Below are 25,599 nucleotides of genomic sequence, written 5' to 3' on the forward strand. Positions count from 1 at the left end.
ATTCCAATTTAGTTTTCTATTTTTTACCTATATGGCGTCTCATTTTGTGCACAAATAAATTCAAGGTTGAGGTTTTTAGATGATGAAAAGTTTACGAGACTTTTTCCCTAAGTTAGTACGTTGTGTATATGTATGTACAAAAAAGGTACGTGATGAATAGATGGTTTTTGAAATAGATACGTCTACACTTTTTTTTTTAATTTCAATGAATGTTCTATGTACATAAAAATAGGAACACACATACGTCGTATTCTTGCGTTAATGATGATGACGATGATGTGTTGTTGGCAACAACACTTGTGTTTGTTGGTTTTATTTATTTTTTTACTACACTTTTATTTCATATTATTAAGAGTTCGTATAATTGGTGGTTTACCATAAATAACGACTTTAGATCAAATTGAAAATGACGTCAAATTGTTTTATATACTTTAAGCAGGTTTTTGTAGGAAAATGTGATATAGAAATGTGCCTTAGCTTTTATCTAGATTGTGCACGTGCTTTATCTTTAAACTAAACACGTGATAACATCAAATCTTAGTTTTTTTAATCTGGGGCTAGATATCATAATGGGACAAATTGTAATATTGTGAAAGAATGTCAAATAATAAGAACACAACATAAGCATTAGGCAATTCCTGTTCTTATCGTTGATCATATATTTTTTGCTTCAAGATCCCATTCCTCTTTTTTTTCTATAAAAAATGTCAAAATTCTATTTTTATAAAAAATTTTGTCAAAATTTTTTACTTTATGGAAAATTTTTTCACAATTTTATTTCTATAGCAAATTTTGTCAAAATTTTATATCTATAGAAAATTTTGTCAAATTTTTATTTCTACAGAAAATTTTGTCAAAATCTTATTTCTATAGAAAATTTTGTCAAAATTTTATTTCTAAAGAAAATTTTGCCAAAATTTTATTTCTACAGAAAATTTTGTCAAAATTTTATTTCTGTAGAAAATTTTGTCAAAATTTTTTATTCCATAGAAAATTTTGTCAACATTTTTTATTCTATAGAAAATTTTGTCAGCATTTTATTTTGTCAAAATTAAATTTCTTTAGAAAATTTTGTCAACATTTTATTTCTATAGAAAATTTTGTCAACATTTTATTTCTATAGAAAATTTTGTCAACATTTTATTTCTATAGAAAATTTTGTCAACATTTTATTTCTATAGAAAATTTTGTCAAAATTTTATTTCTATAGAAAATTTTGTCAAAATTTTATTTCTATAGAAAATGTTGTCAAAATTTTATTTTAATAGAAAATTTTGTCAAAAATTTTTTTTTTCATTACAAAATTTCCAACTGTCAACTTTTTATTTCTAAAGAAAATTTTGTTAACATTTTATTTCTATAGAAAATTTTGTCAAAATTGTATTTCCATAGAAAATTTTGTCAAAATTTTATTTCCATAGAAAATTTTCGTACAATTTTATTTCTAACGGGTGATTTGTTAAGAGCTTGATAACTTTTTTTAAAAAAAAAACGCATAAAATTTGCAAAATCTCATCGGTTCTTTATTTGAAACGTTAGATTGGTCCATGACATTTACTTTTTGAAGATAATTTCATTTAAATGTTGACCGCGGCTGCGTCTTAGGTGGTCCATTCGGAAAGTCCAATTTTGGGCAACTTTTTCGAGCATTTCGGCCGGAATAGCCCGAATTTCTTCGGAAATGTTGTCTTCCAAAGCTGGAATAGTTGCTGGCTTATTTCTGTAGACTTTAGACTTGACGTAGCCCCACAAAAAATAGTCTAAAGGCGTCAAATCGCATGATCTTGGTGGCCAACTTACCGGTCCATTTCTTGAGATGAATTGTTCTCCGAAGTTTTCCCTCAAAATGGCCATAGAATCGCGAGCTGTGTGGCATGTAGCGCCATCTTGTTGAAACCACATGTCAACCAAGTTCAGTTCTTCCATTTTTGGCAACAAAAAGTTTGTTAGCATCGAACGATAGCGATCGCCATTCACCGTAACGTTGCGTCCAACAGCTTCTTTGAAAAAATACGGTCCAATGATTCCACCAGCGTACAAACCACACCAAACAGTGCATTTTCCGGGATGCATGGGCAGTTCTTGAACGGCTTCTGGTTGCTCTTCACTCCAAATGCGGCAATTTTGCTTATTTACGTAGCCATTCAACCAGAAATGAGCGTCATCGCTGAACAAAATTTGTCGATAAAAAAGCGGATTTTCTGCCAACTTTTCTAGGGCCCATTCACTGAAAATTCGACGTTGTGGCTCGTTAGTAAGTCTATTCATGATGAAATGTCAAAGCATACTGAGCATCTTTCTCTTTGACACCATGTCTGAAATCCCACGTGATCTGTCAAATACTAATGCATGAAAATCCTAACCTCAAAAGAATCACCCTTTATAGAAAATTTCCGTCAACATTTTATTTCTAAAGAAAATTTTGTCATTATTTTATTTCTATAGAAAATTTTCTCAAAATTTTATTTCCATAGAAAATTTTCTTACAATTTTATTTCTACAGAAAATTTTGTCAAAATTTTATTTCTATAGAAAATTTTGTCAAAATTTTATTTCTACAGAAAATTTTGTCAACATTTTATTTCTATAGAAAATTTTGTCAAAATTTTATTTCTATAGAAATTTTGTCAAAATTTTATTTCTATAGAAAATTTTGTCAAAATTTTTTATTCGATAGAAAATTTTGTCAAAATTTTTTATTCTATAGAAAATTTTGTCAAAATTTTTTTTTCTATAGAAAATCTTGTCAAAATTTTTTATTCTATAGAAAATTTTGTCAAAATTTTTTATTCTATAGAAAATTTTGTCAAAATGTTATTTCTATAGAAAATTTTCGTCAAAACTTTATTTCTATAGAAAATTTTCGTTAAAACTTTATTTCTATAGAAAATTCCCGTCAACATTTTATTTCTATAGAAAATTTTCTTAAAATTTTATTTCTATAGAAAATTTTCTTAAAATTTTATTTATATAGAAAATTTTCTTACAATTTTATTTCTACATAAAATTTTATCAAAATTTTATTTTAATAGAAAATTTTCTTCCAATTTTATTTCTACATAAAGTTTTATCAAAATTTTGTCAAAATTTTATTTCTATAAAAAATTTTGTCAAAATTTTATTTCTATAGAAAATTTTGTTAAAAATTTATTTTTATAGAAAATTTAGTCCAAATTTTATTTCTATAGAAAATTTTGTCAACATTTTATTTCTATAGAAAATTTTGTCTAAATTTTATTTCTATAAAACATTTTGTCAAAATTTTATTTCTATAGAAAATTTTATTTCTATAGAAAATTTTGTTAAAATTTTATTTCTATAGAAAATTTTGTTAAAATTTTATTTCTATAGAAAATTTTGTCAAAATTTACACCAGATAAAAACCTAGTAATATTCTCGAAAATATTCTCCGAATATCTTTTTTTTCTAAATTACCGAAAATTTTCAAGACTATATTGTTACTTACCTAAAATTCTTTCAAAAGTCATATAAAACAATATGTTCCCCTGCTTGGGGTGCGCCAAATAATCCACTCGGTAAGTTAGAAAATAGAGATGGCAATAACAGAAAATTAAAAGCTTAAGCTTTTGCTGTAGAATATAGAGAAAAACGTTAATTATTAAAAAGAAATATTATATAATAAAATATTTTGAGTAATTATAAACAATAAATAAATAATGATCATAAAGCTATGCTATAAACTAAAACTTCAATTGGCCAAGGTCAGCACAAAATTTCTATCGCAAAGTTCAATGACTGACTCACAAATTTGTAGTTGCCCTACGGGAAATGGATCAACCCCAGGACCGGTAAACAGTCTGGGACAAACATTTAGGACCCTGTTTCCATCCGTATCGTACCAGAAAGGAATATGTTGAACAATAAATAATTCTGATAGTTCTATTGTAGTAAAAGTGTGGATTCAAAGAGATTTTAATATCGTTGAAAAATATTGTTTTTTTTTTTTGAAGGAAGAGATTAGGCCTAAAAAACATTGCTTGATGACGGTTTCCATAAAAGGTTAGGTTAGGTTAGGTGGCAGCCCGATGTATCAGGCTCACATAGCCTATTCAGTCCATTGTGATACCACATTGGTGAACTTCTCTCTTATCACTGAGTGCTGCCCGATTCCACGTTAAGCTCAATGACAAGGAACCTCCTTTTTATAGCCGAGTCCGAACGGCGTTCCACATTGGAGTAAAACCACTTAGAGAAGCTTTGAAACCCTCAGAAATCTTACCAGCATCACCAAGGTGGGATAATCCACCGCTGAAAAACTGTTTGGTGTTCGGTCGAAGCAGGAATCGAACCCACAACCTTTTTTTATGCAAGGCGGGCATGCTAACCATTGCACCATAAAAAAAAAATGGCGAACGCTTTCAAAAGAGGTTTTTGCTGACGAAAATATTCAAAAATTTTCAATATCTTAGGGAATTGTTCGATTTCTGTGAAAACAGTTGCATCTATCACAGAATTGGATTTCGAATATCATTCGCATCCACCGCATTCTCCAAATCTAACACCAGTGACTTTTATTTGTTCTGATATTTAAAAATAAAATTTTGATAAAATTTTCTATAGAAATAAAATTTTGACAAAATTTTCTATAAAAATAAATTTTTGACAAAATTTTCTATAGAAATAAAATTTTGACAAAATTTTCTATAGAAATAAAATTTTCAGAAAATTTTCTATAGAAATAAAATTTTGACAAAATTTTCTATAGAAATAAAATTTTGACAAAATTTTCTATAGAAATAAAATTTTGACAAAATTTTCTATAGAAATAAAATTTTGACAAAATTTTCTATAGAAATACAATTTTGAGAAAATTTTCATAGAAATAAAGGTTTGAAAAAATTTTCTATAGAGATAAAATTTTGAGAATATTTCTATAGAAATAAAATGTTCAGAAAATTTTCTATAGAAATAAAATTTTGACAACATTTTCTATAGAAATCAAATTTTGAAAAAATTTTCTATAGAAATAACATTTTGAGAATATTTCTATAGAAATAACATTTTGATAAAATTTTCTATAGAAATAAAATTTTGACAATTTTTTCTATAGAAATAAAATTTTGACAAAATTGTCTATAGAAATAAAATTTTGACAAAATTTTCTATAGAAATAAAATTTTGACAAAATTTTCTATAGAAATAAAATTTTGACAAAATTTTCTATAGAAATAAAATTTTGACAAAATGTTCTATAGAAATAAAAATTTGAAAATTTTCTATAAAAATAAATTTTTGACAAAATTTTCTATAGAAATAAAATTTTGACAAAATTTTCTATAGAAATAAAATTTTGACAAAATTTTCTATAGAAATAAAATTTTCAGAAAATTTTCTATAGAAATAAAATTTTGACAAAATTTTCTATAGAAATAAAATTTTGACAAAATTTTCTATAGAAATAAAATTTTGACAAAATTTTCTATAGAAATACAATTTTGAGAAAATTTTCATAGAAATAAAGGTTTGAAAAAATTTTCTATAGAGATAAAATTTTGAGAATATTTCTATAGAAATAAAATGTTCAGAAAATTTTCTATAGAAATAAGATTTTGACAACATTTTCTATAGAAATCAAATTTTGAAAAAAATTTTCTATAGAAATAACATTTTGAGAATATTTCTATAGAAATAACATTTTGATAAAATTTTCTATAGAAATAAAATTTTGACAATTTTTTCTATAGAAATAAAATTTTGACAAAATTGTCTATAGAAATAAAATTTTGACAAAATTTTCTATAGAAATAAAATTTTGACAAAATTTTCTATAGAAATAAAATTTTGACAAAATTTTCTATAGAAATAAAATTTTGACAAAATTTTCTATAGAAATAAAATTTTGACAAAATTTTCTATAGAAATAAAATTTTGACAAAATGTTCTATAGAAATAAAAATTTGAAAATTTTCTATAAAAATAAATTTTTGACAAAATTTTCTATAGAAATAAAATTTTGACAAAATTTTCTATAGAAATAAAATTTTGACAAAATTTTCTATAGAAATAAAATTTTCAGAAAATTTTCTATAGAAATAAAATTTTGACAAAATTTTCTATAGAAATAAAATTTTGACAAAATTTTCTATAGAAATAAAATTTTGACAAAATTTTCTATAGAAATAAAATTTTGACAAAATTTTCTATAGAAATACAATTTTGAGAAAATTTTCATAGAAATAAAGGTTTGAAAAAATTTTCTATAGAGATAAAATTTTGAGAATATTTCTATAGAAATAAAATGTTCAGAAAATTTTCTATAGAAATAAAATTTTGACAACATTTTCTATAGAAATCAAATTTTGAAAAAATTTTCTATAGAAATAACATTTTGAGAATATTTCTATAGAAATAACATTTTGATAAAATTTTCTATAGAAATAAAATTTTGACAATTTTTTCTATAGAAATAAAATTTTGACAAAATTGTCTATAGAAATAAAATTTTGACAAAATTTTCTATAGAAATAAAATTTTGACAAAATTTTCTATAGAAATAAAATTTTGACAAAATTTTCTATAGAAATAAAATTTTGACAAAATTTTCTATAGAAATAAAATTTTGACAAAATTTTCTATAGAAATAAAATTTTGACAAAATGTTCTATAGAAATAAAAATTTGAAAATTTTCTATAGAAATAAAATTTTGACAAAATTTTCTATAGAAATAAAATTTTGACAAAATTTTCTATAGAAACAAAATTTTGACAAAATTTTCTATAGAAATAAAATTTTGACAAAATTTTCTATAGAAATAAAATTTTGACAAAATTTTCTATAGAAATAAAATTTTGACAAAATTTTCTATAGAAATAAAATTTTGACAAAATGTTCTATAGAAATAAAAATTTGAAAATTTTCTATAGAAATAAAATTTTGACAAAATTTTCTATAGAAATAAAATTTTGACGAAATTTTCTATAGAAATAAAATTTTGACAAAATTTTCTATAGAAATAAAATTTTGACAAAATTTTCTATAGAAATAAAATTTTGACAAAATTTCCTATAGAAATAAAATTTTGACAAAATTTTCTATAGAAATAAAATTTTGACGAAAATTTTCTATAGAAATAAAATTTTGACAAAATTTTCTATAGAAATAAAATTTTGACAAAATTTTCTTAGAAATAAAATTTTGACAAAATTTTCTATAGAAATAAAATTTTCACAAAATTTTCTATAGAAATAAAATTTTGACAAAATTTTCTATAGAAATAAAATTTTGACAAAATTTTCTATAGAAATAAAATTTTGACAAAATTTACTATAAAAATAAAAATTTGACAATATTTTCTAAAGAAATATAATTTTGACAAAATTTTCCATAGAAATAAAATTGTGAAATGTTATATACATATTTTGTTTGGTACTTTTTGGTAAAATGTTCTCCAATATGTGGTAAATTATTTTTGGCTCAAGTGGCAACCGTGAATTTGGAGAGTCGCTTTAATCAATGTATCATCCATTAAGGGAACAATTTACTTTGTACCTAATAATGGGGAAACAAGTAATGCCAGAATCTACCTATATTTACAAATAAATAAACGATATAAAAATCTTATCATTAATATAGAACACAAATTCCTCCAATATATAAAATTACTCTCTTGTTCCTTGTCTGCTCGTAAAGATTAATTTTACAACAATAACAATTGAATGGTATATAAATATAATTTTAAATATCACATTTAATAAAAGTAAATTCTGTATTCAAACAAACAACTTTCTTTTTGTTGTATATAACATACGTTATGGAAATATTTTCTGGTTTCCTTACGTTTTGTCTTTTCTTTCTTGTTTTTGTTTTTTTCCTTGCACAAAGCACCACAAAAGGCTTTTGTGTGTATGTGGATGAGAATGTAAATAACAAAAATATATCAACTGAAAAGAAACAAAAAAAAGAAGAAAAATAAGGGAAAATAAAATATACGTAGTAGATAATTTATATATGGATTACAATTTTATGTTTTTATAAAACAATATGAAGAGAAAGATGATTGTTTATTTTAATGTATAGGAAATAAAATGTATAAAATTGTTAATAACCAATTCAATCGACAAAATCTTTTCTGTGGTTTGTTTGTTGTAATCGCCATCGAAATAAAAATAAGATAGAGAGCGGATAGAGATGGTTCAGTTTGATAAGGGAACAATTTTCGCCTGCGTTCTCTATTATAAGGTAGGATATTAAATCCAGTGTAATGACTCTCCATCAAAAATTATTAAGGAAAGGAAAAATTTGTACTAGGTTTGATATTTCTTTCACTAAAAAAAAAAACAGACCGATTCTCTTCTTTAACTCAATGATGAGGTTTACATTTGTATATCTGGATCTTCCAGGATTGCAATTTAGGCTTGGGTTGGGTAAGTTCCACCGGTTTAGGATTAAAAATAATTTTTTCGATCACTATAAATATGATACCAATTGTAATGTAAGTTCTTATCAACGAGATCTTTCTTTGCTCAGAGCAGAGGGCCTCCTTTTTTAATTCCGAAATATCCTCAACATTAATAAGAGAAAAAAACGCAAAAAAAAAACATTTTTGTTTTTTGTCTTAGCGTTTGTATACAACATTAAAAAATCGACTTTTGATCATTCGATTATCTCAATGTTATGAAAAGTTGACTTTTCGAGATTTTAAATTTTCCAAAATTTTGAAAAAGTCGACTGACTATTCGACGATTCGCAATTTTCCAGTTAAAAGTCGATTAGACGAAAGATGGATTTTCGACTTTTCGATCCCTAGTGCGTTCGAAATTTTATTTTTTACCAGAAGTATTTGGGTACATTGGTCTTGTATATACATTGGTCTTGTATATATAAAGCACCGGGTAAGTAAGTTTATCCCCCCATGGGCTGGTAAGTAAGTTTATCCCCCATGTTCTGACATTGGGAATGGCAAATTGCAAGAATATATTTTTCTTACAACAACAAAAAATTGAGATACTGTCGGATTTCAATTCAATATGAATTTGATCTTTTCATTAAGAGAACTATATTGCCAAATTTTAACTATATTTATGCCCAAGAAAATGTGGGCAAACGAAAATTTTACTATTTGCGATTCCGAATATCCGAACATGGTGGTATATCTTCGTCAAGTGCCTACAGAATTATTTGAATTAAGACGCAAGTCCATTCTATAGATGAAGACAAGGCAAAATAGAGGGAAGATGCAAAACATTCTTTACACCAACAAGGATTGCCTATATGGACAGCAGAAATGCACAGACTGTTTGAGTCGATGGCGTGACTATTCCGACAATAAACTGCTCCAAAGATATTCGGTGTCACTTCTATAAGCTTTTTAAGTCATCTGAACACACCGCTGATATTTTTGATTAGCTCCGGAGTAGCACATAGGGTACGAACAAAGAAATATTGTTGACTTCCAATGATATATAAAGCAATTGTGCGGTGTGACCACAGTGTCGAAGAAAAAGAGATCTTCCACGGCAAACCAATGTAGTTTCGACCCAACTAAAATCAGGCAAGTGCAGTCGATTTAATTACTATTTATCAGTGATTGACAGCAGCGTGTCTGACGTGTATCCCATATGCATTCAATGGCGACTAACAGCCTGTTTCTATATGTCGAACGAGCTTTATCGATCGATTGGAATAGAAACAAACAAACCAAAAATCAGCTGTTTTTATGCATTTCAGTCGGTCGATAGAGCTCATTTGAAACACAGAAACAGGTTGTTAGTCGCAGAATTCCTCTATTTGGACACAAGCTGATGTACCAATAACGCAGCAAAAAACCGAATTTTAAAGGTTAGGTGACAGCCCGATTTATCAGGCTCACTTAGACTATTCAGTCCTTTGTGATACAACATTGGTGGACTTCTCTCTTATTACTGAGCGCTGCCCGATTCCACGTTAAGCTCAATGACAAGGGACCTACTTTTTATAGCCGAGTCCGAACGGCATTCCACATTGCAGTGAAACCTTTTAGAGAAGCTTTGAAACACTCAGAAGTGTCACCAGCATTACTGAGGTGGGATAATCCACCGCTGATAAACTTTTTGGTGTTAGGTCGAAGCTGGAATCGAGCCCAAGACCTTGTATATGCAAGGCTGGCATGTCTTATATCAAGCTCACTTAGACTATTCAGGTCATTGTGATACCACATTTGTGAATTTCTGTCTTATCACAAAGTACTGGCCGATTCCAAGTTTAGCTGAATGGCAAAGGAGCTCATTTTTATAGCCTAGTCCGAAGGGGGTTCCACTTTTCAGTGACACCACTTAGAGAAGCTTTGAAACACTCAGAAATATCGCCAGCATTACTTAGTGGCATTGTGTCTATTTTTCTGACTCTTCTCCCCAAAAATAATGACGCTTTCGTCCCCAAAAATCCCCAATTTAAATCAAAATTCCACACAAAGTTCCCCAATATATTTTTGACAAGTTTTTATGCAAAAAAAATAAAGAAATGGGCTCTTCTTTGGATTATTTAAATTAAATTTCCTCACAAAGTTCCCCAATATATTTTTGACAAGTTTTTATGGAAAGAATAAAGAAAAAGGCTCTGCGGTGGATTATTGGTAGTGATTTAAAAATTGGTAAAAGTATACAATTTATTGTCAGCTGCAATAAGATCAAGATTTCGAAACACAGACAACTGTCTTCCAAAAGAAATGGGAGTTCTAGGCCATGTATTTTTTTCTTTATTTATTCATTCAATATTCAATTTATTTATTCATGCAAAGGCCTAGTGGCCCAGATATTGTATTACACAGTAATAAATCCTAACCATAGTCTTCAGAATAAAAAAAAATTAAATTAAAGTCCTTACAAATAAATAAATACACATCACAACCGGTTTCCCAAATCTAATACACTGAAATAATTCAAGTAGTAGAAAAAAATCTATAAATAACTAGTAAATAAGCCCGTGTTAGCGACAAAAAAAAAATACTAAAGAACAGAGATTAGCCCATTCACAATCCTCACAAAAGATATAGGAAGTGAAATAAATTCGACATCAAGCATTGAAATATTCATACAGTTTCAGTCGAAAGACTGAGAAAAAATGCGTAAAGAATAGGGCAACACATTGCAGCACCGAGCAATTCTGACATTTATAGACGAACATTTTTATATAGGTGGTAGATACATATGTTATGAAGGTGAACCATCTTTATCATTTCTATATTTATGAAATATATTCCCCAAATCAGCGATGAACACCGACAACAGGGCAAGATTTAGGCTCGATACTCACGAAACGATTTCATAATTGTAAAAAAAATGTCTTAACTCAGCTGAGTAAAATTATAAATTAGCGCTTGAGCCCCCAAAATAAATTATGGCAAACCCGATTTATTACACTTAATGGATTTCGAAAAGATACCCATAAAAATACCCGACATTTATGAAAATTCACCACCAATTTGGTGGGAAATCCCGAATAATGGCAACACTGCTGGGTGGGGATAAACCACCGTTCCACAATTCCACACTATGTATGCAAGGCTGACATGCCAATTATTGCACCATGGTGGCTAAATGGGTTAATTTATGGGTTGAATAGAGGAATTAGATCTTTTCCGCATTTAGCCAAGAAGACAAGCCCGTTTTTGCCCTATTAATCTGTTTTCGGAATTCGATCGGCAAAAAGTATGTACTTTGTCTGCATTGTAAGTCTATTTTTTGGGGATTTTGACTACACTATAGAGGAACGAACTCAAATTATGCTCAAACACTGGTTTAAAAAAGCTAAGCTCTGAAACGGTTTCAAGGTCCATTTACGCAATTATAATTTCCCTATTATTGAGGATTTCTAGAAGAAAACCTAGACATTCCCATTGTCTTAAAAGGTAAATTCTCCAATTCCCATAGGGGTCCATTAAATTCTAAATATCCGTATACGTCTATTTACGATTATAGATTTTTTTGCTCATTAGTTTCGAACGTATGCATTTATAGCTAAACGCTGAATCAGGAAAATCTCTTGTTCATAATGAATTACAGACTTTGTTATAGTTCCCCTATACATATTCTAATTAAATCGTGGCAAGCCATTATTTTAGTTGCTAAGAGGATGAGTTGATTCTTTAAGTTCATGGATTGACATCCCTTCACCAAGAACATTAAAATCAAAATCGGTAGTATACACACAAACCACAATAGCTGCCTGCTATCGAATCGGTTGTTATAGTAGTCCCCCATGCCTCTCCGCCTTCTTTGACAACAACCAAGTGATATGATAATAAAAACAACAACAACAACAACAGAAATAATGTATAAATCACTAAACTTTCATGTTTGAAAGGTGCTTGCCCTTTTGCCACAAAATAATAGGCAGCATATATAAACTATGGTATGTATATATCGAAAAATTTGCACATATGACCAACAATATAGTCAATGAAAAGTGCATCTTTAATGATGGAACTATATTGTCTTGTTTCCAAAGTTTATGCAATTTGAGGGTTCCACGTCATTTTGTTTGTTAATTCTGGTTATGTGCACATACATATATATGCGCATATATATTTATACACGACGATTCATTATTCGCCAAGTCTTGAAAGCTACCAGCAAAGCAAGCAACCACACGAATCAAAATTGCACCAATCCAAATCCACTCTAACCTCAATTTAGACCACCAAGATACCCGTAGATAACAAAGAGATTTTTTTCTATATTTTATGAAATCCTACATTATTTACCTTTTACGTTGGTCAACTTTTCGCAATATCACACTTATAAAGTTTGTATTTTATGCACGAATTACTAAAAAAAACTCAGAAAACTTGAAATTTGACAACTTTTCTCAACGAGGGTTAATTTGCAATTACTCAACTCTCAACGAGAGAACGCAGCCGTGAAGAAAATTATTAACGGCGTCATGTTGTAGAATTATACTTAACAACCTAAACAAGCAGCCTAGCGTCTGGCGACATAAGGTCTGTTCATTTATTAAGGTGGATGACATAGTATCCGAGTAGTAAATCACTTTATTTTCGCGATTACATTTCCTGATATAATCAAAATTATAAATGAAAACAAACATAATCCTGTAAAGTCTTGCCGAAATCTGGAGAAAAAAACTGCGCATCAATTTAGTTAATTTATCTGCTTTGTATTGAAATCTTTTAATAAAGTAACCAAAAAAATTTCAACTCGAAAACCGAACGTAGTACTTAGGTTAGGTTAGGTTATGTGGCAGCCCGATGTACCAGGCTCACTTAGACTATTCAATCCATTGTGATACCACATTGGTGAACTTCTCTCTTATCACTGAGTGCTGCCCGATTCCATGTTAAGCTCAATGACAAGGGACCTTCTTTTTAGAGTCGAAACCCTCAGAAATGTCACCAGCATTACTGAGGTGGGATAATCCACCGCTGAAAAACTTTTTGGTGTTCGGTCGAACCAGGAATCGAACCCACGACCTTGTGTATGCAAGGCGGGCATGCTAACCATTGCACCACGGTGGCTTACCTTTATACGGTCGCCACAGTTGGTAGAATTCTATCAAGAATGGTCGATTTTTTATTGTTTGTTTAATTTTTTACGTTTTGGTAGAAATTTCAAAATATTACTCCTTACAAATTTTCTATAGAAATAAAATTTTTACAGTATTTTCTATAGAAATAAATTTTTGACAAAATTTTCTATAGAAATAAAATTTTGACAAAATTTCCCATTGAAATAAATTTTTGACAAAATTTTCTATAGAAGTAAAATTTTGACAAAACTTTCTATAGAAATAAAATTTTACAAAATTTTTGTTATAGAAATAAACTTTTGACCAAAATTTTCCATAGAAATAAAATTTTGCCAACATTTTCTTCAGAATAAAATTTTGACAAAATTTTCTATAGAAATAAAATTTTGGCAAAATTTTCTATAGAAATAAAATCCCACGGCGGCGGATTCTTTGTACCGGATGGACCCGATGGATACGGTTCGTTCGGAACTTAACGTTATTTCAACAGACGGATGTACGTCCCAATGCCCAGCGATGGGCGTAACCGTGGGATTTTAGCTTCTCGGCTGTATATGGCTAATTCTCTTTTAGCAGATGATAGAGACTTCGCCATTTTCTCTATCATCTGGAAGCCTCCCTGTTTAATATCTCTAATGGTGTCTGGAAATTTCATATCTTCTTTCTGAAGAAATGAAAAAGACTGTTTATAGAAAATTTTCAAATAAAAGGTGATGTAACTCCCCCTTTGGATGTGCCTCTTTTCTCATACTTTTTTGTCAACATTTTATTTCTATAGAAAATTTTGCCAAAAATTTTATTTCTATGTTGTTGTTGTTGTAACCGTTTATTGTGATTTAATCCATTTTTATTTATACGCATTAGTATTTCAGCTTGTAGCCATATCGAGGAACTCTGCGACTAAGGTGGGGTGTGTCCAGAGTGATCTGGTTGTAAGTCGGGTTGATTTAGTTGGGCTAGAGAAAAGATGACGCGTGTCGTGTGGCCCTTGGTTGCAAATTGGACATACGTCAGCTACGCTGCTATCAATCACCGTGGGAGGTCTCTTTCCTCCATTCCTATTGCCCGTGGTCAGACTCCGGGAACAGGATTAACCTTGTAGCTTCTCACCGCTTCAGCTACAGTTCGTTCGGAACTTAACGTTATTTCAACAGACGGATGTACGTCCCAATGCCCAGCGATGGGCGTAACCGTGGGAAATTTGGCTTCTCGGCTGTATATCTCTTTTAGCAGGATTTACCCCCTAGACCTTCGCCATTTTCTCTATCATCTGGAAGACTCTCTGTTTAATATCTCTAATGGTGTCTGAAATTTTCATTTCTTCTTTCTGAAGAAATGACTGTTTATAGAAAATTTTCAAAGAAAAGGTGATGTAACTCCCCCTTTGGATGTGCCTCTTTTCTCATACTTTTTTGTCAAAATTTTATTTCTATAGAAAATTTTGCCAAAAATTGTATTTCTATGTTGTTGTTGTTGTAACAGTTTATTGTGATTTCATCCATTTTTATGTTATACGCATTAGTATTTCAGCTTGTAGCCATATCGAGGAACTCTGCGACTAAGGTGTGGTGTGTCCAGAGTGATCTGGTGGTAAGTCGGGTTGATTTAGTTGGGCTAGAGAAAAGATGACGCGTGTCGTGTGGCCCTTGGTTGCAAATTGGACATACGTCAGCTACGCTGCTATCAATCACCTTGGGGGGTCTCTTTCCTCCAGTGCTATGGGCGGTGGTCGGACTCCGAGAACAGGATTAACCTTGTAGCTTCTCACCGCTTCAGCTACAGTATCCTCATGAATCCTGTTTAGACCTGCCTGGTACGCTGCTTGATCTAGAGGCTCTCTTTTGTAGCGCTGGATCTCGCGCTCTAGATGATGTATATCAACCCTTATGTTCCTGGGTGGTGGTTGTGTATCCATGAGATGGTGGTTTGGATGATTACTGCGATAACAACCCAGGAGATAGTGCTTTGACAACATGTAGTTGTGTCTTCGCGCAGGGATAATCTTTGTCTCCACATAAAGGTAATCCAGAGGTGTGCTGCGGAGGCACCCAGTCGCAGTTCTACGGGTAGCGTTCTGGCAGGTTTGTATGTTATTCCACTGCGTATCACTAGTCTGCGGAGTCCACACTTGAGCCACTGCGTTGTTTACCGCTTTATCACTCGCGGGGTGCTCGACAAACAGTCGGTTGAATAATGTGGCGCACCTCTTCGGAATAGTCACTGTCACGTCGCCAAAGGTGACTGAAATACCATCATCCCTAGTAGCGGGGTTCGAGAGGGCTCTCACTGTTGACCACAATTTACCTGTTCCTGTGCCTAGGTTACATTGCTTCAGGTGCTCTAACCAAGTGTTCCGCTTGTGCTCGTCGACTATTTTACTAATCTCTAGATTCAGTTCCCTGATTCTAGGATCAGCAGGGTTAGCACGACGGCATTCATCACGCTCGTCTGCGAGTCTTGCTGCTTCGGCTGGGAAGTTGGACCTCACTTGGGCAATTCGACCAGTTGAAATGAAGCGAGCGGCTGCTGCGTTGATGATGTCCCGGAACGCCCTCTGGGCAACATGAACATGGGAGGGGACGAGAGCTCACTGAAGCTGCGATCTGTGTATTCTCTGAAGCCTTCCCAGTTGGCTTTCTTTTGGTTGATAAAAGTCCGGCGTTCAGAGGTTCCGAAATAGGAATGTCGGTTAATGGTGAGAATTATGGGATGGTGATCTGATACCAGTGAAATGACGGGTTGCCAGGATACGTCATTTATGAGACCAGGTGACGCTAAAGATATATCTGGCGAACTGCTGTAATCACCCATAATTCTCGTGGGGCCTCTTCGTTCACGGTGCAAAATGTGGAGTCATCTATCTGCTCTGCCAAAGCTATGCCTCTGTGGTCATTACCTAGAAAAGAATGCCAAAGTTCGTTGTGGGCATTATAGTCTCCCAGAACAAATCGGTTATGCCCGCACAACAGCCACTCAATTTTTGGGCTATAAGCTGGAGCACAGCTATCAACCGGCGGTATATACACATTGTATATCTCTATCTCGGCAGCCCCAGACTTGACTACTACCCCCATACATTCCATATACGGGTCACGGGCGCTGGCGGCTGTCTGGCGCAAGCGGGATAGGTCAATATTGCACGGAACGGTGTAATATGAAAGCCAGGCCACAACTTCCACTTCTTGTGCGATCCTTTCGTAGCAAATTGTATCCATCACAATGCCGTAGGATGCAGGTAGCAACCACATAAAGATTTGACATTCGGACCTTCATGGAAGAGCAAATTTCATCCGATTGGGCAAATACAAGACATTTTCTTCATAAATTGTTTTTATTGTGTTACGATTATCGGTTTTGTCGAAAATCCCTTTTTCGTTGGATCGCTAGAACCGGTGTTTCGTTTTTTTTGTGTCTCAATGTAAAATGGCAAATTTTATGTCAATTATAGGCAGTTGGACCACGGTTGTCACTCGAGCCAAAAATAATCTAATTATAATCTAATTTGGAGAAAATTTTACAAAAAAAAAACTACCAAACAAAAAATTCTATTTTGTAAAATTTTATTCCTATACCAAACAAAAAATTATTTCTACCAAACAAAAACATCTTATTTTTCAAAATTCTATTTCTATAGAAAATTATGTAAAAAATCTTATTGTTCTAGCAAAGACAATTTTGTTAAAATTTTATTTCTAAAGAAAATTATATTTCTATAGAAAATTTTCTCAAAATTTTATTTCTATAGAAAATTTTGTCAAAATTTTGTTTCTATAGAAAATTCTGTCAACATTTTATTTCTATAGATTTTTTTTTTCAAATTTTATTTTTATCGAAAATTTTGCAAAAAAATTATTTCTATTTTTGCAAAAAATATATTTTTGTCAACATTTTATATCTATAGAAAATTTTGCTAAAAATTTTATCTCTATAGAAAATGTTGTCAAAATTTTTTTTCTATAGAAAATGTTGTCACAAATTTTATTTCTATAGAAAATTTTGTCAAAATTTTACTTCTACAGAAAATTTTGCTAAAATTTTTTTTCTATAGAATTTTTTTTTTAATTTTATTTCTATAGAAAATTTTGCTAAAAATTTTATTTTATAGAAAATTGTGCTAAAAAATTTATTTAAAAAAAAATTCTATCAAAATTTTATTTCTATAGAAAATTTTGTCAAAATTTTGTTTCTATAGAAAATTCTGTCAAAATTTGATTTCTATAGAAAATTTTGTTCAAATTTTATTTTTATCGAAAATTTGCAAAAATTTTATTTCTATAGAAAATTTTGCTAAAAATTTTATTTTATAGAAAATTTTGCTAAAAATTTTATTTCTATAGATTTTGTCAAAATTTTATTTCTATAGAAAATTTTGTCAAAATTTTGTTTCTATAGAAAATTCTGTCAACATTTTTTTTTTCGAAAATTTTGCAAAAATTTTGTCAAAAATTTTATTTCTATAGAAAATTTTGCTAAAAATGTTATTTTATAGAAAATTTTGCTAAAAATTTTATTTTATAGAAAATTCTGTCAAAATATTATTTCTATAGAAGTTTTTGTCAAAATGTTATTTCTATAGAAAATTTTGTCAAAATTTTGTTTCTATGGAAAATTTTGTACAAACTTTGTTTTTATTGAAATTTTACAAAAATTTTATTTCTATAGAAAAATTTGTCAAAATTTTCTTTCTATAGAAAATTTTGTCAAAATTTTATTTCTATAGAAAATTTTGTCAACATTTTATTTCTATAGAAAATTTTTGTCAATATTTTATATCTATAGGAAATTTTGTACAAATTTTATTTCTATAGGAAATTTTGTAAAAATTTTATATCTATAGAAAATTTTGTCCAAATTTTATTTTTATTGAAATTTTACAAAAATTTTATTTCTATAGAAAAATTTGTCAAAATTTTCTTTCTATAGAAAATTTTGTCAAAATTTTATTTCTATAGAAAATTTTGTCAACATTTTATTTCTATAGAAAATTTTTGTCAATATTTTATATCTATAGGAAATTTTGTACAAATTTTATTTTTATAGGAAATTTTGTTAAAATTTTATATCTATAGAAAATTTTGTCCAAATTTTATTTCTATAGAAAATTTTGTTAAAATTTTATTTCTATTGAAAGATTTTATTATTATAAGCAATTTTGTCAAAATTTTATTTCTATAGGAAATTTTGTCAAAATTTTGTTTCTATAGAAAATTTTGTACAAATTTTATTTTTATCGAAAATTTTACAAAAATTTTATTTCTATAGAAAAATTTGTCAAAATTTTCTTTCTATAGAAAATTTTGTCAAAATTTTATTTCTACAGAAAATTTTGTAAAAATTTTATTTCTATAGAAAATTTTGTCAACATTTTGTTTCTATAGAAAATTTTTGTCAATATTTTTATATCTATAGGAAATTTTGTACAAATTTTATTTCTGTAGGAAATTTTGTAAAAATTTTATATCTATAGAAAATTTTGTCAAAATTTTATTTCTATAGAAAATTTTGCTAAAAATGTTATTTCTAAGAAAATTTTGCTAAAAATTTTATTTTATAGAAAATTCTGTCAAAATTTTATTTCTATAGAAGATTTTGTCAAAATTTTATTTCTATAGAAAATTTTGTTCAAATTTTATTTTATCGAAAATTTTACAAAAACTTTATTTCTATAGAAAAATTTTTCAAAATTTTCTTTCTACAGAAAATTTTGTCAAAATTTTATTTCTATAGAAAATTTTGTCAAAATTTTATTTCTATAGAAAATTTTGTCAACATTTTATTTCTTTATAGAAAATTTTTGTCAATATTTTATATCTATAGGAAATTTTTTACAAATTTTATTTCTATAGGAAATTTTGTACAAATTTTATTTCTACAGAAAAATTTGTTAAAATGTTTTTTCTTTATTTCTATAGAAAATTTTGCTGAATTTTTTTATAGAAAATTCTGTCAAAATTTTATTTCTATAGAAGATTTTGTCCAAATTTTATTTCTATAGGAAATTTTGTCAAAATTTTGTTTCTATAGAAAATTCTGTCAAAATTTGATGTCTATAGAAAATTTTGTTCAAATTTTATTTTTATCGAAAATTTTGCAAAAATTTCTGTAAAAACTTGATTTCTATAGAAAATTTTGTTCAAATTTTATTTTTATCGAAAATTTTGCAAAAATTTTGTCAAAAATTTTATTTCTATTGAAAATTTTGCTAAAAATGTTATTTTATAGAAAATTTTGATAAACATTTTATTTTATAGAAAATTCTGTCAAAATATTATTTCTATAGAAGTTTTTGTCAAAATGTTATTTCTATAGAAAATTTTGTCAAAATTTTGTTTCTATGGAAAATTTTGTACAAATTTTATTTTTATTGAAATTTTACAAAAATTTTATTTCTATAGAAAAATTTGTCAAAATTTTCTTTCTATAGAAAATTTTGTCAAAATTTTATTTCTGTAGAAAATTTTGTCAACATTTTATTTCCATAGAAAATTTTTGTCAATATTTTATATCTATCGGAAATTTTGAACAAATTTTATTTCTATAGGAAATTTTGTAAAAATTTTATATCTATAGAAAATTTTGTCAAAATTTTATTTCTATAGAAAATTTGGCCAAAAATTTTATTTCTATAGAAAATTTTGTTAAAGTTTTATTTCTATAGAAAGATTTTATTATTATAAACAATTTTGTCAAAATTTTATTTCTATAGGAAATTTTGCCAAAATTTTGTTTCTATAGAAAATTTTTTTAAACATTTTATTTCTATAGAAAATTTTTGGCAATATTTTATGTCTATAGGAAATTTTGTACAAATTTAATTTCTATAGAATATTTTGCTAAAATTTTATATCTATAGAAAATTCTGTCAAAATATTATTTCTATAGAAGTTTTTGTCAAAATTTTATTTCTATAGAAAATTTTGTCAAAATTTTGTTTCTATAGAAAATTTTGTACAAATTTTATTTTTATCGAAAATTTTACAAAAATTTTATTTCTATAGAAAAATTTGTCAAAATTTTATTTCTATAGAAAATTTGGCCAAAAATTTTATTTCTATAGAAAATTTTGCCAAAACTTTATATCTATAGAAAAATTTTATTATTATAAACAATTTTGTCAAAATTTTATTTCTATAGAAAATTTTGTTAAAAATTTTATTTTATAGAAAATTTTATTAAAAATTTTATTTCTATAGAAAGTGTTTGTCAATATTTTATATCTATATGAAATTTTGTAAAAATTTTATTTCTATAGGAATCCTGTTGTCCATTTTGTAAAAAACCTAGGTGAACCAGTCATTCCGGTTTTTTTTTTAATAATACCATCCATCGCTTTAGAAAAATAGGCTGGTTTCTTAAGCGTGTATAAATATAACCATAGCAATAGTCGAGCACATGTTTACGTTGGGGAAAATCTGTTTCTTATGGGAAGGGCAAAATCCGCGACGGAATACCGTTTTCTATGTTTTAGGGTTTAGAAATTAGAAATGTTAACAGTTTTAACAATTTTTTCTGCCCCTAGCAAGAATCTTGGGTTATATATAAAAAGAAAACAAAGTAATTTTTTTTTGGTATATTTATTATTTTATTTAAGAATTTCCATTTTTTTATATATTTTTGGAACATTTTTCTTGATGTTTTATTTATTTATTTATTTTCTTCCAAGAAATATACGAAAAGCTTATAGCTTTTGATATTTGTGGATTGTTCAATTTCATTCCGTATTTTTTATTTTCATTTTTATTAAATTTTAAATATTAATAATACTCCTTTAAGCTAATTATATTTAATAATATTTTTGTTTTTTGTTTTTCTTACATTTTTTTCAGTTTATTTTAAGTTAAATACACATTTGATAATAGGTTATTTATGTTTATGCATATAAATAAAAAAATGCAAATAATAACGCATATCTCTATAAAGGATGAGTTTGAGGATTAAATATATATATTTTTTTAAAACAAAATATAATAGAAACTAAATTATAAAAACAAAAAAAAAACTTTGTAAAAGTTTTAATATACAAAGAATTATCGAATTAATAATGAAGACATTTTATGGGCTATGAAGAGGATATTTATATATATACAAGTAGTATAAATGTATCTTTATAGTAGAAAGACTTGGAATATCAAGAAATTTTATTTCTTTTTATTTTTTTTTTAGGATTTGGACTAATTACAGATATATAATAGACTTAGTATTAATTCTTATCAATATAAAGGTAATTTGGTAAAATTCTAAAAAAAATGTTTAAGCAGTTCTTTAGTTGTGTTTTTCCTTAAAGTTAGGAAAATTTATTACAAATAAAAAATGTTGAATATATACACATAAGATTTTAGGAAATAAAAAAAAAAGAAAATCAATTTCACTTCACAAAACATAATTTTTATATGTAAATGAGAATATAGTTTTTTACAGATCTAATCAGCTAATTTGTTCAACCATTTATTTATTTATTTTTTTTTTTTGTATAACTACATAATAATTTTAGTTTAGAATATTATGAGTAAGAATATACTTTGATGCTATTTAAAATATATATATATTTTTTTTTTATTTATTTATTATTACACAAAGAAACTTAGTTGGGGGAGTTTTTTTTAAATCTTTCTGTTTTTTTTCATTCAGTTCTGTTATTAGGGATTTTGTTTTTAAATACATTTCCTTATTTGAATATTTGGTTTTCTTTTTTTATTTTTTGATTAGTCTCTCTTTTATATCCATTAAACAAAAGAATGAAATCTTTTTATTTTATATGTTTGTTTATATTGGCAAGCATTTGTTTTTTTTTATTGATTAGGAAATGTCCATGTTTGCCTTAATGGATGAAAATAAAGAATATTAACTTTATACAGGCTAGATGACTGGGAGTGTTAGAAATATGTAAAAATATTTTTTTTTGTGGACTCATATCACACGGAAAAAAAATTCAGAATCCATTTTCTTTTAATGGAAAGTACAAAAAAAATTCCAAATATCTCCAACATATGGATTTGAGTTGACCCATAAAGGCCATAAGAAATTAAAATTGTTTTTTATACTAAAATTGCTAATTAATAATTTTCCAACAATTTCGATTCGCTAATGCTAAAAAGCAAAAGTTAATGAATGAAAAAATAATACAATTTCATTAAAAAACAATGAAATTGTAATGACCATCTTCGTATCATCTACCCTGTATATTTATTAATTTACTTATTGTTTTTTTTTGTTTTAATTTAAAGTTAGGTGATTTTTTAATATTATTGTATTAACCTTAACATATTTTTGTTTGGAAACATATATACTCTAGCGGGGAAAACTTAACAGAAAGTTTTCATAGAAAACATTTAGATATATATAAAAAACAAAAATAACATAAATTCATTTTTTTATTATAGTTATGGATCTAAACATAATTGTGAAATATTATTTGAATTTTACAAAATAAAATAAAAATCTTACAAAACTATGCCCATAAGCCTCACACAATTTTTCTTATGTGTATAGTTTTGCACATTCTCAAGTAATAATATTTACATATATACATAAATGTATATATGCTAGGACTTAATATTAATAATAATCTATTAACCTTAACCACATAAGATTTTAGGCAAGTTCTTCTTTAATAAGAAGAAAATAAACGAAAAAAAAATCCAAGATGCTTTTCCCTTATAACAAGAAAGCCACATTAAGGGAGACATATTTCAAGCGAACTAATTATGGTCTATAGTAAAGGGGAGCAAAGATCAATCGATATTCGAATTTAAAGAAAATCGATTTTCTTCAAATCCAAAAAAAATGTTCTTCAAAACCAAAAACCAATCATGGTATATAGTAAAGGGGAGCAAAGATCAATCGATATTCGAATTTTAAGAAAATCGATTTTCTTCAAATCAAAAAAAAAAAAAATACTTTTATATATGCATATATTGAATGATTTCATTAAAAAATAGTTAATAGTTATTAGAATTACAAAAAAACGATGTTTATTTTTAACTATTGAAATCGATATTTGAATTTTAATAAAATCGATTTTCCGAAATCCTAAAAAATCGTTTTTTTTTATATATATATTAAATGTTTTTATAATTTATTAAAAAAAATTAATAATCAAATTTTGAGAAAATATAATATAAAATCATTTAATATATAAAACAATTTTCAATTTCAGTATTTGAAAAAAAAAAATTCTTAAAATTTGATTATTAAATTTTTTTCAATAAAAAATCGTTTTTTTTTTGGAATTTGAAAATATCGATTTTCTTAAAATTCAAATATTGATTTCATTATTTGAAAAAAGAAAAATCGAGTGGGGTTTCAAAAATATTTAATAATCGAATTTTGATAAAATCGATTTTTTTCAAATATTGAAATAATCGATATTTGAATTTTAATAAAATCGATTTTTCGAAATCCTAAAAAAATCGATTTTTTAAATATATATTAAATGTTTTTATATTTGAATTTTAATAAAATCGATTATTCGAAATCCTAAAAAATCGTTTTTTTATATATATATTAAATGTTTTTATAATTTATTAAAAAAATTAATAATCGAATTTTGAGAAAATCGATTTTTTTTATAATGAAAATATCTACTATTCAATATTTTTAAAAAAATTATAAAATCATTTAATATATAAAACAATTTTCAAAATTTGATTATTTTTCTCAAAATTTGATTATTAAATTTTTTTCAATAAAAAATCTTTTTTTTTTATTTGAATTTTAATAAAATCGATTTTCCGAAATCCTAAAATAACCCATTTTTTATATATTAATTGTTTTTAAATTTATTAAAAAATATATATTTAATAGTAGATATTTGAAAGTTGAAAAAATCGATTTTTCTTTTCAAATATTAATCAAATCGATTTTCCAAAATCCTAAAAATCGATTTTTTATGTATAGTACATGTTGTTTTAATTTATTAAAAAAATATTTAATAATATATATTCGAATTTTAAGAAAATCAATGTTTCTTTTTTTCAAATATTGAAATCGATATTTGAATTTTAAGAAAATCGTGTCTTCAAATCCCAAAAAATCGATTTTTATTGGAAAATATGTAATAATAAAATTTTCTTTTTTCAAACATTGAAATCGATATTTAAAGTTTAAAAAAAATAGATTTTCCGAATTCCAAAAAAAAAAAGATTTTTATATATATTTGTTTTAATTTTAAAATATATTTAAATTTGAATTTTGAGAAAATCGATTTTTTGTTTTTCAAATATTGAAATCAATATTTGAATTTTATGAAAAATCGATTTTCTTCAAATTGTAAAAAATCTATTTTTATATATAATAAATTATTTTTTTTAATTTATTAAAAAATATTTAATAATAGGTGTTCGAATTGTTAAAAAATCGATTTTTCTTTTTTCAAATGTTGAAATCGATATTAGAATTTTAATACAATTAATTTTCCGAATAATTTATTGTATAATTAATTAATTTTGTATAATTTATTACAAAATAATGAATAGTAGATATTTGAATTTTGAAAAAATCGTTTTTTCTCAAATACTGTAATAGATTTTTAAAGTTTTAAGAAAATCAGTTTTTTTTTCAAATCCTAAAAAATCGATCATTAAAAAAATATTTAATAAGAGATATTTGAATTTTTAGAAAATTGATTTTTCTTTTTGCAAATATTAAAATCGATATGTGAATGTTAAAAAAATCGATCATAAAAAATCGATTTTTATTGAAAAATATTTAATAATCGAATTGAGAAAATCTTCTTTTTTCAAATAATGAATTCGATATTTGAATTTTAATAAAATGGATTTTCCAAAATCCTAAAAAAGAAACAGATTTTTTATATAAATTATTAGCGTGTTTCTGTAGGCCGAACGAGCTCTATCGATCGACTAAGATGTATGGAAACAGCTGAGTTTTGTTCGACATACAGAAACATGCTATAAATGTTTTTTCTTTTTTAATTTATTAAAAAAATAATCGAATTATAAGAAAATCGATCTTTTTTCAAATATTGAAATCAATATTTGAATTTTAATAAAATCGATTTATTCAAATCCTAAAAACCCGATTTTTATATTTATTAAATGTTTTTTTTTTTTTTTAACTTATTGTAAAATATTTAATAATCGAATTATGAGAAAATC

At 26.5% G+C, this 25,599-nt stretch overlaps 1 protein-coding gene across 3 annotated transcripts in view; it reads right to left on the reverse strand.

Annotated features, from left to right (window-relative positions):
- The window catches only part of LOC142231542 (uncharacterized), a 30,830-nt gene extending 17,989 nt beyond the window's left edge, over nucleotides 1–12,841 (reverse strand). The window contains exons 1-3 of one of the 3 annotated variants that reach the window (XM_075302173.1): nucleotides 12,702–12,841; nucleotides 7,799–7,902; nucleotides 3,467–3,590 (exon numbers count right to left, since the gene is read on the reverse strand). In XM_075302173.1, the coding sequence (XP_075158288.1) occupies nucleotides 3,467–3,488 (22 nt within the window). In that variant the 5' untranslated portion in view covers nucleotides 3,489–3,590; nucleotides 7,799–7,902; nucleotides 12,702–12,841. Of the gene's footprint in view, nucleotides 1–3,466; nucleotides 3,591–7,769; nucleotides 7,903–12,701 lie in introns of all 3 variants that reach the window. The other 2 variants (XM_075302174.1, XM_075302176.1) reach the window with 2 other exon arrangements.
- Nucleotides 12,842–25,599: the final 12,758 nt, after the last annotated feature.

The sequence above is a fragment of the Haematobia irritans genome, chromosome 3 (genome assembly GCF_050003625.1).
Source record: "Haematobia irritans isolate KBUSLIRL chromosome 3, ASM5000362v1, whole genome shotgun sequence".
Lineage (NCBI taxonomy): Eukaryota > Metazoa > Arthropoda > Insecta > Diptera > Muscidae > Haematobia > Haematobia irritans.